This window comes from Pezoporus occidentalis, unplaced genomic scaffold (assembly GCF_034315485.1).
Source record: "Pezoporus occidentalis ecotype Australia unplaced genomic scaffold, CSIRO_AGI_Poc_V1 ctg47, whole genome shotgun sequence".
Taxonomy (NCBI): domain Eukaryota; kingdom Metazoa; phylum Chordata; class Aves; order Psittaciformes; family Psittacidae; genus Pezoporus; species Pezoporus occidentalis.
In genome coordinates this window covers 1,053,582-1,071,758 of record NW_026915802.1, presented here as the reverse complement: position 1 = coordinate 1,071,758, position 18,177 = coordinate 1,053,582, and the positions used below count along the sequence as shown (strand labels likewise).

General features: G+C 40.1%; 1 protein-coding gene across 3 annotated transcripts in view; it reads left to right on the top strand.

Moving 5' to 3' along the window:
• The window catches only part of POMT2 (protein O-mannosyltransferase 2), a 32,330-nt gene that overhangs the window by 5,398 nt on the left and 8,755 nt on the right, over nt 1-18,177 (top strand). For 2 of the 3 annotated variants that reach the window (XM_062636143.1, XM_062636142.1), the window contains 13 exons: nt 764-872; nt 1,776-1,884; nt 3,507-3,666; nt 6,015-6,121; nt 7,116-7,198; nt 8,176-8,285; nt 10,293-10,359; nt 11,213-11,285; nt 12,913-12,991; nt 13,810-13,961; nt 15,622-15,713; nt 16,810-16,886; nt 18,061-18,132. In XM_062636143.1, coding sequence (XP_062492127.1) covers nt 764-872; nt 1,776-1,884; nt 3,507-3,666; nt 6,015-6,121; nt 7,116-7,198; nt 8,176-8,285; nt 10,293-10,359; nt 11,213-11,285; nt 12,913-12,991; nt 13,810-13,961; nt 15,622-15,713; nt 16,810-16,886; nt 18,061-18,132 — 1,290 coding nt within the window. The remainder of the gene's footprint in view (nt 1-763; nt 873-1,775; nt 1,885-3,506; nt 3,667-6,014; nt 6,122-7,115; nt 7,199-8,175; nt 8,286-10,292; nt 10,360-11,212; nt 11,286-12,912; nt 12,992-13,809; nt 13,962-15,621; nt 15,714-16,809; nt 16,887-18,060; nt 18,133-18,177) is intronic. The other variant, XM_062636141.1, reaches the window with a different exon arrangement.

Sequence of the window (18,177 nt, the reverse complement as noted above, 5' to 3'; positions counted from 1 at the left end):
TGCCATCTGCAGTTGCCATCACCAGTGACACTGAGCTAGTAAGCTTATGGAGCAGGGGGGGAAATTCAGAGTGGTATTCTATCTGAAATCCTGACTGTACTGCTATCTAGGAAGACCAAGAGCTGTAAAACTGGCAGTGGATAGCACAAGCCAATAGAAGAAACAGTGGCCAATTGCTAGTGCCTAGAAAGACGAATAAAAACTGGAAAAGCGTATTTTCTTGGTGTAGTTACTGGGTCTCCAACAATTTATGGTTCTAGATTTCCTTGAACCAAAGGTGGGAGAAGTGCTGGAACCAGACATTAAAGAGAACAGATTTTACTGTGGTGCTGCTGTCTTTTGTTTTGATTTCTGTTCTTCCTCTTCTGACTATCCTTGGTCTCATTTGTGTAGGGGAGGTGATACTGGTCTGCTAAAGATGTAAGTTACGGGTGTATTTTGTTCTTAGATTTCATATTCTGGTATCTTGTTAGATTAAGTATGGGGGATGTGTAGTGCACCTACTTGACATATCTTCTTATAACTATGTGATGCAGTCTAGTAAGAGAGTTGCTACTGACAGCTCTGCAGAACAGGCTAAGCAGCTGTCCTAATCTGAGCAGTATCTTTGTTCATTTGGCTTTTTTCTGATGTTCTCAAGTGAGTCAGTTCAGCTACTGCAGCATCTCCTGTTGTTGGTATGAGTGGAAGATGAAGGAAGAGAAACGGGAGTAGTAATCACCCTGGGGAGGATTATAACTTCTTTCGTGATCTTTTCCTGCAGTTCTGTGCTTTTCTTGGCTCCTGCCTGGTTCCATTGGTCTACCTCACAGTGCTGGAACTGTCAAAGTCACTGCCAGCAGCCTTACTCACAGCTTTCATCCTTATTTTTGGTAGGTGTTCCTGCTACAGCAAAATTAAGCAGGTTAATTGTTAAGAAAATCTAATTTCTGCATTATCGTGTGTTACCTAGCCAGTGGATATTAGGGTTAATGAAAGAGGTTGCCAAAAGCAGAGTGATTCTGCTGTATATATATGAAGCTTTTTAATTGATGGTCCCCTTAAGAATTTTACAACCTTTTTTAGTTCATAGGTACTTCTGTTACCTGAATAACCACAGCATTAGATTACATTTTGCCTCAATGCTATGAATTTTTGTAAGACAGACAGGAATGATTTTGCCCAGAAGTGAAATACTGATGTCTCGCATATGAATTATAGAGGTATTTAACAACATTACTGGGGAAGAGTTCACAGTAAGAAATGAATAAAGTTCCTTGTTGGATTGAGCCAGGTGGAGAAATTAACATTACAGGTGGAGAAACCCAGACTGGGTTTTGTGAGGACACATGGATACTGAGGCATGGAGACTTAAAATGCTCAAGTCATTGTTTTTTTTTTTAATAGGTAACACCTGAAAAATGACTGTTTGTTTAGCATCTGCTGGCACCTTGCCGGTGCCTTAGTAGGTAGAGCATTGCTATCTGTAACACTTTCCAACTGAATGTGGAAGTTAGCAGCACTTCCCAAATGGTGTTTCATAGATACTGTTCTACCGTGTGTTTTTGTGAATTTTCTGTTTGTTTTGTTGGTGTTTTATGTTTTGTTGTTGTTGTTTGTTTTTTTTTTTTTTTGTATTTGTTACTCAAGTAGAAGTTGAAATATTCTGATCTGCTGCTGTTTCTAAAATTTCGTTTATTCCCCTTGTCCTCACTACTCTGAGGAAACTGGCTTTCTGCAATCCTGGATTCACTTTGGAACTACAAGCCTTTCTGACGTTGTGTATCTCTTTGCAGATACAGGCTGTATTACTTTGTCTCAGTATATTCTGCTGGATCCCATTCTAATGTTCTTCCTCATGGGAGCTGTTCTGAGTATGGTGAAATGTAACAGCTGTGCGGATAGGTAAGATAAAGATGATAATTTTGTTAAATTACGGGTACTCAGCTTTGTCACAGATGAAGTATTAGGACATGTTTGCCACTTGGTAGTCTGGGTGAATGGCTGATAGGTGATCACTTCAGGAAATTTGGAGGTGAAAATGGCATATGGTTGGGGAGAAGAATTTTTAGCATGAGGATTTGTGAAACTAGGCAGAAAGTATCATGGCTGGGGTAAACTAAGAGAGATACGTAGATTATTTTAGCGTGAAAGGAAATTTATAGAGCTGTGAATCTTGAAGATGAATGTTAAAGCTTTTTAAAGCTTGACCGGAAAGAAGGCTAGTGTAGAGTTTTGTAGGTCAGAGAAGGAGGAATGAAAGATGGATGTAATGTGTTCAAGGCTTTGGTCCTTAATGACAGAAAATATGAATTTGTTGTCTTGAACCAGTTGCTTTGTCTCCAGGCTAGAGAAACACAGCTTGTCTGTGACTGTAATCTTATAAGCACTTAGAAAATCTTGTTAGCTGAGACAAGTAGTATAATTTATATGGTTTAGAAGAATTGGTACCAAAAACTTGAGGAAAGTGTAGCCAGAACATTTCTGAACAAAGTAGTCAAAATTGCTGAGGATACTTGCTACAGACCAGTCCGGAGGGAAATGGTGATTTATAGGATATGTCAAATGGCTTCTTTGTGGCTGGGCTGCACAGAGTAATTTCCCCATAATGCATTCAGAATTCAAAGACATAAAAGCTTAGCATATTGTGTTATGTATGAGCAATTTTTGTTTCATGAAATGCTCAAGAACTGATCACATCAATCTTGGTGTGACTGTGGAACACATGGCTGAAATACAGCCTGCAGTGTCATGTAGGGCCATCCAAGGCCATCCTCATCTATAACACATACCCAAGGAAGTGCAAGCTCTGAGTTATAGGGCAATGTTTGATCAGCTCTGTGTGCCTTAACCTGAACTTATTTCTCATATTTTGAGAGCTAATCCTGTTTTCAAACTAGTTGATTTTATGCAAGTTAAGCCAGCTGTAGCTATTGCGTTGCTTAGCAGGTCATGGGGATTTCGGCTAGTTGCAGTACAAACATCAAGGCATCAGGAGTCAGTAGGAAGAGGGTTTTAAATTTTACTGTAATATTTTTTCATCTTTTCTCTGTGGTTCAATTTTAGTTTAATTTTTAATTTGTTTGCTTTTTGCTTTGGGTAGATGTTTTCCACTATGGCCTTTCTGCTTTAGGGAAAGTAGCTACTCGTTTTCTCCTGTTGTCCCCCATGTCCTTAGCTTTCTGAGAGAAGTAAGTTTACATTTTATGGAGCAGAAGTCCTGTTTCTGTTTTCAGACCTTCCACATGTCAGTCTTTCTTCACACTAGTATTTTAGCTTATACCTGGTGTCTGTGCTTTCTTCCTTAAAAGGAAGGTTTAGGGCTGCCTTCACAAGCCTGTATCTGAAGCCAGTGTCCTTGCATCATTCTAAAATGAATGAGAAACTTGTCTGTCTTTTCCTCATGGGCTCCTGAGAAGATGGAATGTAATTTTGCAGGGTAACTGATTTGCTGTTTATTTTCCTGATTGCAGATGCTGGTACGTGTAGTCATCAGTTACTCACTGAGTGTTCTATCTGTTCTGCAGGCCATTTTCTGCCTCCTGGTGGTTCTGGATGAGTCTCACTGGCATGAACCTTGCTGGAGCAATGGGGGTAAAGTTTGTGGGCCTTTTCGTAGTCCTCTTGGTTGGCCTGAACACAATGCATGACCTATGGGACTTGCTGGGGAACCTCAGCCTGTCACTGGTGAGTGTCAAAACCTTTTCTTTATGTTAAGGGTTTCTTTTTTTTGTTTGCTTTATGATTCCCCTCGTCTTTGACAGCCCTGTAACTAGCCAAACAGCAGTACTCCATCTGTACAAACAGGGCTATCTGAGGTGGGCGATGCTAATTAAAGATGAAGGTTATAATGGAAAAACTATTGCCATACATTTGAAAAAAAAGCAAACCAAGAAAAACCACAACCCGAACATGCTTTAGCAGGGTATAATGTCATAAGAGCACAGCAAAAAAGTGATTTTTTTCCCCAGATAAACTATTTCCTTTCCAGTTGGATGAATTTTATTTCAGTCTAGGCTAAAAATGGTCATTGGGAATGGCTGTACAATGGCCCAAAGCAAGATGTTGTCCAGCACTGTTACCTGACCTTCTGAGGAGCACGTGCTACCTGGCAGACAGCCATGTCATGCAGCACTGAGTTTGCATAAGCAGTGCAAGCTCTGGCTCTGCCTCATGAGAATATGGGGGCATGGGCCGTATAGCAGTAGTGTGCTATAGTCTGTCATCAGTCATAGGAATGCTCTGTAACTTGCATTCTCCATAGCCAGTCCTGAGGATGAAAGCAGCTATAGCCTGCTTGATTTCACACACATGTAGTTCTTACAAGCTGTAAGAAGTTTGCTAGTGTGTTTGAGTGCCTTGTTCTAATATTGCATTTTGTATTCTGGGACTGTGAAATCTGCTGTTTGGAGAAATACCTTTATGTTCCATTTGTTGTCTTGCAACCAGCAGGAAAATAAATTCTCCAAGCACATATTTTAAAAGATGTTCAGTTCTCCTCTTGTCTCAGCCTTTTCTGAAGCTTAAATTCTGTTTCTTTCACTTATGTTTTTTTGTCCTGTTTGTCTCATAAACAGTGGTGGGGGTACTGGGGGACTTCTATTGCCACTGTGTGATTTGTTTTCTCTGATTAATGTGAATCAATATGGGCTGCAAAGATGCAGTGTTCCAGCTCTGGAGAAGCACTTCTTGAGCGAAGTCAGTTAATTGCATTTGAAATTGAACAAATCCATCATGTCTAAGCTTTCTGCCAGCAGACAGCTGCACAGTGATTTCATCTGTGCTTCTGGCAGGAAAGGCAGCAAGCCCGTGAGTGTTAGAATATGTAAAGAAATTTACTCCAGAAGGTAGGTGCTCTCTGAATAACTCTTTGGCAACCTTGGTGCTTGAGGAGAGGAAGAGAGGGGAAAAAAAGTGACGATTAAACCTCTGAAAGCCTGAATAACTTATCTCTGCATTTGTTAGGAAACTACTCATGATTATTTACATGCGATGTTTTGGGGACTAATTTGGTTTCTAGAATGCTCAGCTTATCTTGGTCCACTGTTCTGTTTTGCTCTATGCTTTCAGTTGCATTTTCTTTTTTGATTTTGCATTGAAGTCTGTAGTTAGAGAAAAACTTTTCACAAAGATTGAAACATATTGTGGTTGTTTTGACCAGGGAACTGGAGATTAGTTCATGTGCCTCTCCTCTGCATGAATTTGGTTAAGTACCATCAATCATTATTTTGCCAAATGCTCAGTGGTTATTAAGTTCTGCTGAAGTACTTGAGCTGAGAAGCTGTTTATTTTGTTGACTTCAGTGAGTTCTTAGTTTTGTAATGTGTTTAGCTTTTTTCCCATTACTCCTGAAATGTTTGGATCTAGTATTAAGGGGTGGCAAATGATTAGCTTAATGATAGGATGATAGGTAACATGTAAAAAAATATTGAGGATAGCAAATACATTTGCCTTCATCTGCTTTGAAGTTGCATGTGGACATGTAGCAAAAATTTTTAGTATTTAACTGTTTTCTTCTCCCACATATTTCTTGGGCATTTGTGTACAAACCACCTTTCCAGGTGATTTAAATAAAATACTCTGCTTTCATGTTGAGGCAGGTGAAACACAGGTTTTGCTGCTGACTTTTCTGTGACTTCTGACTGAGCAACAACAGTGTGAAGATGTATGCCAGTGATAAACAAATTAAGGTCCTTGTTTTCAAAATATTGTCAATGGGAGATATGGGAGCTGCTCAACCTCCTTTGCCAAAGTTACGAATGGTCAGCACTTTGGAAAGTTAAACGCTGCTATTGCCTTTTTTTGTCTTCTTCCCAAGACCCTGAAATTTCAAGGCACCACACCTTCAGCTTCTGAAGATGTGTAGCAAAGTCTGCCTAAGCTTTTACCTCTTTCTAGGCCTTTTTGAGGTAATTCTGCAACCTGCTGAGCTTGCTTGCATGGCAGACTATAGGACCACTATTAGAGTACTGTGAAATAAGGAGTGGAGTTGTTTCTGCAGCTGCACTGTTTGATCCAGGTTGTGTTTGTTACAGGTCATGTTTGGGAAGCATTTACTGGCTCGTGTACTCTGCCTCATCCTGCTCCCGCTTGTCCTCTACGCGGCTATGTTTGCTGTTCATTTTACAGTGTTAAATAAAAGGTATTTCACAATGTTTTCTCCAGAAGAAGAATCACTTGTCTTTGCTTCGAATTAAAGGCTATTCATTATGGAGTTCTCTGCTTTTAGTGTCAGAATCACAGCCACAAGCTGTGTCTGTTTAATTCCCTACCCAAACTCTTGCATTGTTCTTACAGAAAGGCTCTGGCCAAGCTGGCAGTGAAACTGAATTTGAGCTTGAGACTTTCTGAAACACCAAGCAAGAATTCTAACCAAACTCTCTGTCTCCTTCTTTTCCTCCTCTCTTTCTTGGACCTGAAAATGTCTCAATTCCATTCCATTCTTTTTTTTTTTTTTAATTTCTTTTTTTTTTTCTGTTTTGTAATTAAAAAAAAAAAAGAAGTCGCTGCATTCCTGAAAAATCCTTTGGTTGTGATTAAAAAAGTAAGTCTGAATGTGTCCAAAGGGAGGAAGGGAGAACTCTTCTCTGAATGCTTGCAACCAGGGGATTCTTTTTATGTGGGAAGAGCACAACAGCTAGTAAAATTGCCAATGTTTTTCCATATGCCAGCATTAAGAGATGAGGTGAATAAGTGTTTAACCATAAAAAAGGATTATAAAAATAAACCTCTTTTTTTTCAGTTTAAGTCAACTGGTCTACCACTAACCTTTTAGCAGAAATGACACTTAAGGAGCCACAAAGAGAGGCTTTGTTACATATAAGCTGATAGTGGGTCAGTTTACTTGTCATAAGAACACCTCCGGAGATAATTGATGGTGCTTTGTGCAGGGTCAGTGTGTACATTTTTGTGACCTCAAGTCTTTGCAGTTCTGGGCAATTGCCTGCAAGACTGTATCTGCTGTGATTCACAGTATTTGAGGTGTGTGCATCTAAGGGAGATGCAGTCATTCTTCTCCTGATGCCATATCTGGTTTTATTGTTTTCCTTCTGTAAAAACAATTTGTTCATACATGACAGAACTTTGTATGCCTGTTTTCAGACTGAATTGTTAACATTCTTTGCTCTCTTTTGCAGTGGTCCTGGGGATGGTTTCTTCAGTTCAGCATTTCAGTCCCAGCTGATTGGGAACAATCTTCATAATATCTCCGTTCCAGAGCGTGAGTATCCAAAAGAAGAAACCACTGAATGTTGTCAATGTATGGGGGGGATTAAATAAAACCATCATCTCCTGTGACTCAGTGCAGGACAGTGCAGATTATGCCTTCCTGGTCAGATCCATGCTGCTCTTCCATGCAGTTTTACTTAGAAAAGAAAAAGGCTGAAAAGAACACCATGTTTAGTACGTGGTCACTACCTGTTTCATCATATTCCTTCTAGAGGGAAAGATGCCATTTTAAAGGATTTGAATTTTGTGTGCATGCGTCTTGTTAGTTTTTGGCTTTTATGTTGCTTGAGACAACAAAAAGATTTGTCCTGTTCATCTTAGGTTTGTAGGTGGTCAGATGTGGGATTTGTTTCCAAAATATGTGTTAATGAAAAGATGAAAACTCTCAACTCCTTAATGACACAGCGTGCTCCTAGTTCAGCAGTGCTGTATTCAGCAGGCATATGAATTTAGGGGAAGGATGGCTCTGTGGTTGTTGTCTGATCCTCAGGTTGGCTAGGGACTATTGAACAAACTTTAATATGGTTTAGCTTTCTCATTACTTCAGTTTTTCTCTGACTGTTCGCTGCTCCAGAGCTGCTAGTGGGAGAGCATTCTCCAGCACTATTCTCTCGCTTGTGCTGGGAGGCTGTGTAGGAAGGTGTTTTAAGCTAGGGTATCAGCTCTGCTATCTGATAGCTGAGCTTGCCTCCCTTCCCTCTTGTGTGGCATGCAAAAGAAGTAGAGCTTGTTTATTAAAACTAGGTGGGAGAATTTTAAGTGTTTCAGCCAAGTGTTATGTAACGGTTTTACTGAATTGTGGTTGAGAATGGAAGACAAGCTTGCAATGATCTGTGTGTCAAACAGGAAACAGGCTTTCATCAAAACAAAACAGGAGAATGCATGCCTAGTTGGAGCACTGCAGACTAGCTGGGGAAGATATTTGTAGGAGAGGTGCCTTATGCCTTCTTTTTCTTCCTTCCCATGTAGACTTGGCATATGGATCTGTGGTCACGTTGAAGAACCTCCGAATGGCAGGGGGATACCTTCACTCCCATTGGCACCTCTACCCAGAGGGTATTGGGGCCCGGCAGCAGCAGGTTAGTGTGCTGTGGTAGCATTGCCTCTTGACTGCAATCACTGTAGTCAATGGTTGTAGCTCCCTTCCACTGCCCATGTTGTTCAGGGTTGTTGTGACAGGACCTGTATATTTACTCAGCATCTGTTACCCTCTCAGTGTCACAGCTGTGCACTTGGCTTGGAAGTCTAAGTAAAAAGGATGCTAGAAGAGAGCCTACCACATTGCACTGCAGAGGTGACTTAAAGTAACAAGGCTTTGTTGTTGTAGAAAGATCACCTTCCGTAGGTGGAGGCGAGAGGACTTAAAAATAATTCTCCATACTGAAAGTGCTGTTGCTACCTCAAAGAAGGCTGTAAAACTTACGTTTAAAGCAGAATTAATTTATCGTAGGTTTCAATGCTGTGTTTTAAAAGCAACAGGACTGCTGTATGTTGTTTCACTCCTGCCACTGGCCTCTGTGACCTTACGTGAATTACTGTCCTTTTGTGCCGTGCTTTCTTCATCCATTGACAAAGAATCTGTAAGGCTTTACTCGTTAAATTAGAGCTTCTGATTAAATGATTAAGCAGTAAATCAAAGTAAAAATCAGAAATCATATAACTATTGCTAATTAAGTAGTACAAATTTTATATTAATTTCTTATTTTTGTCTATCACCATCAAGCTTCACAAATCTTTGTAGTTTCTGCAGCTTTCCCAAGATATATTTTGCAGTTTGCATGTTAGTGTCTAAAAATTGTTCTGAGCTCCTTGAAAGAAAGTTGCTAGAGGAAAGCAAGTGTTTAACTCCCTTCAGTCACTGTGATGAGAAAGAAGTTTCCAGAAATTAAAACTTTGTCTCAATATTCTTTTCCTGCTGTCCTTCCCAAACAAAAGTTCTAATACTCTCATGTGACATTGACATTTATTACCATAGATGGAGATGTCATACCAAAACTAGCTCAAAGATAGACAGAATTCAAGTGCAGAGCATGCTTTATGATACTAAAAGCAGGGAAGGGGGTATTTGAAGAGAATGCGGATGGGAGTTTCCTGCAGGGTAAGTGAGAAAGGGTGGAGATTTTACACCCCTGTGCCATGGAGGCAGGACAACGGAAGGGAACTATGAGAGTCTGGGGGCTGTGGAGAAGGGAAGTGAGCTCATAACTTAGAGGAGATTTAGGGAGTAAAATATGGAGACTGTAATAAAACTGCTTCCTCCTTTCTCTCCTTTCCTGATGATAAAACCTCAAGGTATGAGGTTCCACCTCTAGTTCTCCCTTTTACCCCACCCTCAGACACTTGTGTATGTTCTGTGTCTCACTGGGCCATCTGCTTCCACCTCAGTGGGGGACACAGATCTGAGCCTAGGCTAGGGTCTCACAGAACAGGCCTTGTTGCTGCTGGAAAAGGAGAGTGAGCAAGGTGAGCACAGTTCCCCTTGCTTCTCAGGAAGGCTGCCCTTGGGAGGAGCATCCTGGGGCCAGATGGTTTCCGCTGCCCATGGTAGCAGTAAGAGCAGTTACTCTGTGTGAGGCTGAGTAGGTCAGTAAGGATAAGCTGGGTAGTATGTGTGGCTTTAACAGCTGGTCCCAGATTCCTTCTTGCCTTGCCTGTACCTTTTGGCAGAAGTTGTCACAGGCAGCCTGTTGTCTTACATCTCTACCAGTGTCATCTGTCTGCAAAGCCAGTGCTGTTTCTGTTTTCTCGTTCTGGTATTGGTCAGTGACTATTCAGAAAGTTCAGGTTTGGATATTGTGTTGTAGAAGGAGCCTCTGAAGTAGTGTGAGAGGAGGTCAAGCTAAATGGTTGGAGGCTGGTACTTGTGATGCATGTGAACCACCATTAAGCATAAGGGGCTATACACTGAGTAAAAGGTATGATCTGGGTTAAGGATTGGCCTTTCTAGGGGGCACTGTCATAAAAGTAACACCAGGCTTTCTATGTTATTGGTGCATTTATTTGGGACTTCAGTTTGCTGGTGAGTGTGTGTTTGCCATCACCACTTTTTTTCTTGTTTGGTAAAATAATACATCATGTGGTTTCAGGTCACTGCCTACTTACATAAAGATTTGAATAACCTCTGGATTATAAAGAAACATGATTCAGACACAGGTAACAAATGCCAGTAAAGTGCCTTTTATAACTGCTGCTTCAGTTTTCACTTAAATATTCAGAGTTCCCTCCAGTGCAAAGTATCCTTCATGGATATGAGGGGCAGAGGAGAAAGAACAAGGGAAATATGGTTCCATCTTGACAGTTGCTGGTTTTATCTATTGTATTTTGTGCAGCCAAAGTAAATAAGATTTTCTTAGCTAAAGGTTGTGTTAACAACTTTTCACCTAGGTAAGGCTGCAGATAACAGAGGAAATTATTCTGAACTTGGTTAATATTTTGTGGAATCTGTTATTGTGGCTGTGGGTCTTATAGAATTCTGATACATTATGTTTAACTGATTTGTATGAATGCTTGCTTGGGGCAAGATAATATTAATAAATATGAAGATCTATGGTTTGCACGTATCTGTTGTTTTAGAATATTACATAGTATAGCTGAGGCGTGTTTAGCAGAGTTTCCTTTCTTTACCTGCAGCATGTGCATATAAAACCAAGAACTGTCTAAACAATAAAAAATGCAGATAACTTAGATAAAACATAATCAGAATCAGTGTTGCAAGAGTAATTTTATAGTTCATGGAATATATGTGTGTATATATATATAGTTTATTTTTTTGTGTGTGCTATCCTGACCAGGCATCCTCTTTACGGGCAGTATGTGCTGCCTGGGGCCATGTTCTTTGGAGCAGCATTCTTTAAAACTAGAGCAGTGGTTTACACCAGGCTTACAGAGTCGACACAGATTTGTTTGCCTTGTATTGTCTGCCTGAGGCATGAGAATTCCTAAGAAACTTTGTAAGACCCTGATATGTTTGTCAGTGCATTGATATGATAAGGTTGCCTTCCTTCAGCAGATCTGTCAGACCCCTCGATCCCTGTGGAGTTTGTGAGGCATGGAGATATTGTTCGTCTGGAACATAAAGAGTAAGGATGATTTCTGGGATTCAAGGATATTGCATGATTGAACAGAATTGGTGGGAGACTTTTTCTGCTGGAGACTACATTGTTAGGCCAGCACAAGCAGGATGTGTGGCAGAGGTGTCTGTATTTCCACATTTCCAGTGTTTGGTTTGTGGAGTTTTTTTTCTGTGGTTTGTGCTTTGAAAGGTGTCTGTCAAGTGGAAAACTTTCATCAGAACCACACAACTTCATTAAAAATACCTTCCTGAGCAGAAAAGGGATTTGTTCAGCTGTGTGAGGTGCCATATTAAGGGTAACTCTTCTACAAAGAAGCAATTTCAAAAACCGTATTGTTTTGCTTGTCTCCACTCTCTAAGTTTTCTAGGCAAATAGAGTGTGGGGTTTTTTGTCAGCATACTGCAAGTATCCTGTCCTGTGTGTATAGGCAGTATCCAGTGAAACACTTGGAACAAGAATGTCAGCTGGTGTCTTCCCTCTCTGTAGCATAGAATCATAGAATCAGCTAGGTTGGAAAAGACCTTTAAGATCATCAAGTAGGGAGTTCCTGAGAGGAAGCAGTGTAACCCTGGTGACTTGGTATTTAATCTTAATTGACTAATGTCACTGAGCCACAATGACCTGTGCTGTTGCAGCTTTGATTTCTTAATGGGAGGTCTAAGCTTGTCAGCCTGGAAATACTGTATTTGGTATTGTGTGTTCACAAATCATTGCTTAGATTTCCCAAGTGATTTTAAGAGTTAAAAAAAAAAAAAAAGTCTTGAATTGTGGAGTATACTATCAAGTAGATGATAATGAAGATGATAAAATCTTGATTAGGCAATACTGGTTACTTCCTGTTGACGCCTCCGGATTGGAAGGTGGAATTGTGGTGCTGCGGAAAAGATCCGGCAGATAGCGCTCGTCCCCTTGTGTGTGAGCCTTCTCCAGCATGGGCAGAAGGTGTCTGTGCCCATGAGGCCGGGCTGGATGCCGCTGCACTCGTGATGATGGGGGTCCGCTCTTTGAGTGGTTTTATTAGGTTTTATTAGGACCAGGGTATGGCCAGGTCTTTCTGGCTGCCTCACTTAGCGGTCCTGGTTAGGATGGGAGGCTGTTTGTCTGCACCATGTACAGCTGGTGCTAATGGGGGCCATTGATTCCCCCCTCAGTAGATCTGTGCCCAAGTCATAAAATCTTTCCCCTCAAAAGTAAAATCCATAATCAAGAGAGGTCAGGGTCTGGCTTTGCTTCTTGCAAGAAGTCCCATTTTTACTCTTCATTTAAAAAAAAAAACACCACCAAAAACCCAAACAAAAGAAACAACCCACCCCCAAAACAAAACCCAAAAAAACCCTAGCAATGGCTTTTCCACTCAAAGGTAGTGGATTATTGCTTGAGGGTTGGATTTATTCATGCTGTCTTCCTTTTCGGGCACTGCCCAGTGTAGCAGAAGTTCAGAGTTGCGTGGTGGGAAGCAGCAGATTCACTTTGTGGACCCCATTGCTGTTAAGGCTGCATCCTGCCCTGCCCTAGGCTGGAATTTGGTGGTCAAAGCACCAACAGCTCTCTGAATGGCTCAAACCAGAGTTCTTGTCACAAATTGACTGAGATGTAAAAGCAAAACAAGGTTTGACTTTTAACTTTGTTTCAGAACTTCTAGAAATCTTCACAGTCACCAGCATGAGGCTCCCCTGACAAGGAAGCATTTTCAGGTCACTGCCTATGGAATAGTAAGTGAATGGCAAAATAAAACAAAAGCTTCTTTTGGGGAAAGTTCATACCAGGCCAAGAGGTTTTATTCTTTGTCTTTTAGTTTGTTAGCTAAGGTGATAATGTACATTAATGTAATTATGTCATGTACATTAATGATAGTGTACCGTACTGGAGAAAAAACTGATTTAGTATGAAATAACTTCTCATATTTAAGGTCTATGTAATGTGAACACAGACAAGAAAATAATTTAAGCTTTTACTGCCAGTTGAGCTTTGGCAGTATTCAGCTCCTGAAATGCCAAGCTGAGCAACCTTGAAGTTGCTCTGACAAGTATTATTTTATGTATTTGGCCTTGTCACATAGACAAGTGCCTTTTTTTTGACAGAATGGTGACAGAATTTTGAATCACAAAAATGAAATCTGCTTTGAGGGTTGAATTTCTAACTGCAAGAGGTTGTTGCCTGAACCCCTTTTGTGAAGCTGCCAAGTTAGCCCTGTTTAAAATGTAACTTTGAGCCACAGTCAAGGATGAATTGGAAGCAAAAATATTTAAGGTTGGCAAGATAAAGGTGTATTTGTGAGTGGTTGCTCATGTCTAGAATCGTCTCTTCCTGATGGGGAATCTCTTCTGTGAAGTCTGAGCGAGGGTAGCCTGGACTCCTTTGTTTAGCTTTGCCACCATAAGAATTTCAGCGGTTCTTGTTTGCAGTGTTTCAATCACATACGCCTTTTAGTTGGTGTTTTTGGTGTTTTGTTTTGTTTTTGTGTTTTTTTTTTTTGATGGGGTTTGTTTTGTTTTGTTTTTTTTTCTCCTATGGCATTTTTGCATGATAGAACGGAACAGGAGACTCCAATGATTTTTGGCGGATTGAAGTGGTAGGCAGAAAGGCTGAGAAGCTGATCAGAGTACTACGGAGTCAAGTCCGGCTAACCCATGTGGCCACAGGATGTATATTGGGCTCTTCTGGAAAGATTCTGCCGAAATGGTAAACGGCTTGTAATCTCCCTCCACCCCTACAAGGCCTTGAGCTGACATGTTCCTTTGCTCAATAGCACTTTTAAACTAAGCAATAACCATATTTCCTCAATTTTTTTTTGTCTTTAAAACAATAAAAAAGTAACTAGCAGGTACTACAAATATAACCAGAGGAGAAGATCTGAGTTAGGGTTATGCAGTTTGTTACAGTGGAAGGTATAGAGCTCTGAAAAATAATATTCCTTAAATCCAGGAGGGGATAACAGATGTGTTCAAGGCCCATTTTATCCTTGGGGTTCACAAAAATTGCTGGAAACTGGGGCAACTGATGCTGTTCCATACCAGAATCTTACAAATTTCTTTTTATTGGTATTCATTTATTTTGTGGTTGGAAGAGTTTCTGCCATTTTTGCATGCAACATCTGAAGCGGGGGCAGCGGTAACAAGCTGATATGAGCAGGGGTCAGGATTTAGTATGTCCTTGAATTGTATATTTTCATCATTAAAATGAAGTATATGCAGAGACATCCAGACTAATGCCAAGCAAGCTGGTGTATGCGCAAAATCGTACTGTGTGGGATGGTAACACAGGTCCTAAAGCAGCAGGCTGTGCTGTCATGTTGCTTGTGTTTCCAGAGCAGCCTCTATTACTGCTAGCTTAGGTTTCCCTTCACTGTGTTATGGTAAAAAGGGCTTCTAAGGAATCCTGTGGATGCTGAATCATAGTGGGCATGGGCAGATACCTGTGGTGACTGCCTGGCCAGGACTGCAAGTGCCATTTAGGCTTTATCAGTAACACTGGGGTCATGCGTAAATAATGTGATTTTTATTTTTTTTTTTAATAAATGGCTTCTTCTGTCAACAGCATTCAAAAAAGTGGGGATTTTTTTCCCCTAACACAAACTTACCCTGTGAATGGAAGTTATTGCCGCAAAATATTGGTGACATTAAAAGCCGAGGGGGGAAAAGTACTTGTTAACTGCAAAGAAGGATGGGTAGAGTATACTGGATTTTTATATATTTTTTAGGAATTTAAAGGGTAGTAATAGCTGTCGTTCAGAGAATGAAATGGTGATTAATGAATGGAATTAATTAAGTAGTGGAGTTAAGTCTGCTATGTGGTGATTGGTAGAAAATTCCTTATTAAGCTATTACAGTACTGTGGAATTTGATGCACTTTCTCCCAAAGTTTTCTATGTAAGGTGCTAGAAATAGAGTGACAGACTAAATGAACAGTTGGTGGGATCCTCTAAAGTCATTCTTTTGTTTCTGTAATACAGTTGCTGTAGGCATGGATTGACTTAATGATGGTCTCTTTCTTCCGGAGAGACTGTAAGGATTGGCTTGATATAGTTTCTAGTTGTCAATGTGCATCATCTTCAAAAATCGCATTAGTTATGTATAGGCATAGGTTTGGGGTTTAGTTTAGATGCCCAAAGTTAGGTACAAATGTGGTTCACATATTTGGTAGCATTTTGATGCTGGCTGCCTTGCAAATCTGGTTTGGTTTCTACATAGTGCTTAGAGCATGTAAGAGTGCAGCTGCTGGGGTTGAGTGGTATGGTAGGTGTGGGAAAGTATAAAGGTAAATGGGGAGAAAATCAGACATGAGCTGGAAGTATGGAATGATCATTTGTAGGATGGTGGCTAACTCTTTTGCTGTTCCTCAGGGGTTGGGAACAATTGGAAGTCACCTGCACGCCATACTTGAAGGAGACTCCCAATTCCCTCTGGAACTTTGAAGATCATATTAACCCTAAGTGTAAGTCATTTTTTTCCTTTTCATTTGAGAGTGTGTCTTGGCTTGTTGTTAAAGAAAGGGATGAGCTATCAGATGGCAAGAGCTGGCATTCACTGTTGGTATTTGTGTTTCTTTCCTGGATCAGGCATGATCTTGCTGAACTTGGGCCATTTGTTCGGAGATGCATAGCTTTTCTCCACTTGACTGTTTGTACTGTAAGCTGGTGATAACGCTTTAAATGTAGTCGAAGTGTTAAAACTTCTTAAAGGATTTTGAGGTCTTCATGGGTAACAAAAGTGCGTAATTTTATGGGCACTGCAGTAGAGGCTGTTATTAACATAATATTAACATATTATTAACATAATTTATTGGGAATTATTGTGATCAATATACAAATATCATACATACTTTGATTATTTTTTTTTTCTTAAAAGCTGAGATCCACCTTGTTCTGTCCTTCCCTCTCTTACTGGAGGCATGCTAAATAATGACTTTGCAGTACCATCAAGAAATGAATAGAAGTGTGACAGAGAACCAGATTTGCCAGTAACGACAGATGGGCCTTGTATCCTCATCCAGGAGTTAAATATGTGTCACAGCCTCATTTGGCCTGAATAATTTGGTACAATTTTCATCCCATGAATTGCAGATGACTTGGGCTGAGTTATTAAAAAAACTAATGTTCTTCAACCTTTCAGAGCAACTGTATGCAAACCAAAGGAGAGAAATCCTGGACTGTTGACTTGGTAGAATTTTCTTTTTGAATGCATTTTACATTCCCATACTCATGGCTCATTTACAGATAAACAGCAGCTTAAGAACAATATGTCTCTGATTTCAGCTAGAAATACAAATCTGTTCATTTCATGGACTTTTATCTATTTCTCTTGCTCCTGAAAGTAAAGGAAATCTAGGAGTACATTAGTTATGAAATTCACTGGGGGATACTTTTGACTGCAAGCCTCTGTGTTTAGAATATGAATGAATTGCGCAGGGAATTAAAAAAGGTGCTAGAAGCAGATTTGTCACAGGAGGAGAGAGTTCAGTTTATTATGAAACAGGCAAATAAAAGTAAACCATACAGACTTCTAATCTATTTTTATCTCTTTTTCTGAAGTGCCCAATATCAGCCTGGATGTTTTGAAGCCCTCTTTTGCAGAAATTCTGCTAGAAGCCCATATGGTTATGATCCAGGTAGGGTATCATTAATTCTAGATTATTACTTTTCTCCTTCTTTTATCTTTCATCAGAAAGAAATAGCATTTTCTGAGATATCTGGGTGACAGCTGCAGGCTAGGCCAGAATTTACATGCCTCAGCAACCTACATGTATTTATGCTTAGAAAAAGGGATGGTCTTTCAGCTAAATCTTCCAAAAATTTGGTAGCCTTGGGCTTGATGCCTGGCTGTGCTGTTAGTATGATCTAGCTGCTGCCTATTTATGTAATCCCTCCACTGCTGAAATTCAGTTCTGTAAAGGAGAGTTGGAAATTTTCCTTACATTACTGGAAGGTTTTAAAGTTAAATTAATATTTGCAAGGCAGGAGGATATTCCTGTGGTCAGTTAGAAAAATGAGCTAAACAGACAGGAGAACAATAAATGTTTGGGTTGAAAATTGAATTTTATTATTTTTTTTTTTTAAGTTCATCAAGGTGCTGTCTTTTCTGCTTTCCTCTTCCCTGTTTATCCCTGAGTATTAAAAAAAAAGAAAAAAAAGCTGGATTTAATATTTTTGAGGTGGACTGCTGTTGCACTCTTTCTCTATGATTGTTCTTTGTGCCCTTGGCCACAGCCCTTCTGCTTCCAGCTTTCTATCCTTTATCTGAAAAATGAGAAATTACTATTTTGAGAAGGGAGTTTAAGGTTTTATTTGCTACTGTTTGTAAAGCTCTTTTCAGATTCCTAAGAGAAAGAAGGTAGTCAAGCAAATTATTATTAATGCTTAACATTTCCATGGCAACCTGTGATAATGCTGTCTCAGGTAAGGAAGCACCTGCATGAGTTTCCATGGAGATAATCTTTCTGAGGCCTTTTTTTCAGAGTGGAGGGAAACCTATCGAAGTAGTCTCTTAATGAACAAAGGTCTTGCTTATGCAACATGTGTCCTCAGTGACAGAAAAGCTGAAGAAGATAAATGAGAGAATGCTTCCTCTAATGGTACCCAAAGAACATTTTCACTTGCACAGTAATATTAAAACATTCATTGTGCTCATTGTGGCCATCTCTGGAAGGTGATGTGTTTTTGTAGTCAGAAAACAGCCTTTACTCAGGAAGAGTATTCATGTATGTTTGTGTACCCAGGCATTTCTGGGCAGGCTTTGCAGCATAACTGCCTGCTCATTTGAATTTTATCTTGACTTACCTGTAGGGAAATACTGCCCTCAAACCAAAGGACAATGAAGTTACATCCAAACCTTGGCACTGGCCCATCAACTACCAGGTATATTGATCAGTCCACCTTTCTTTATGTGCTTTTGCTGTGCTG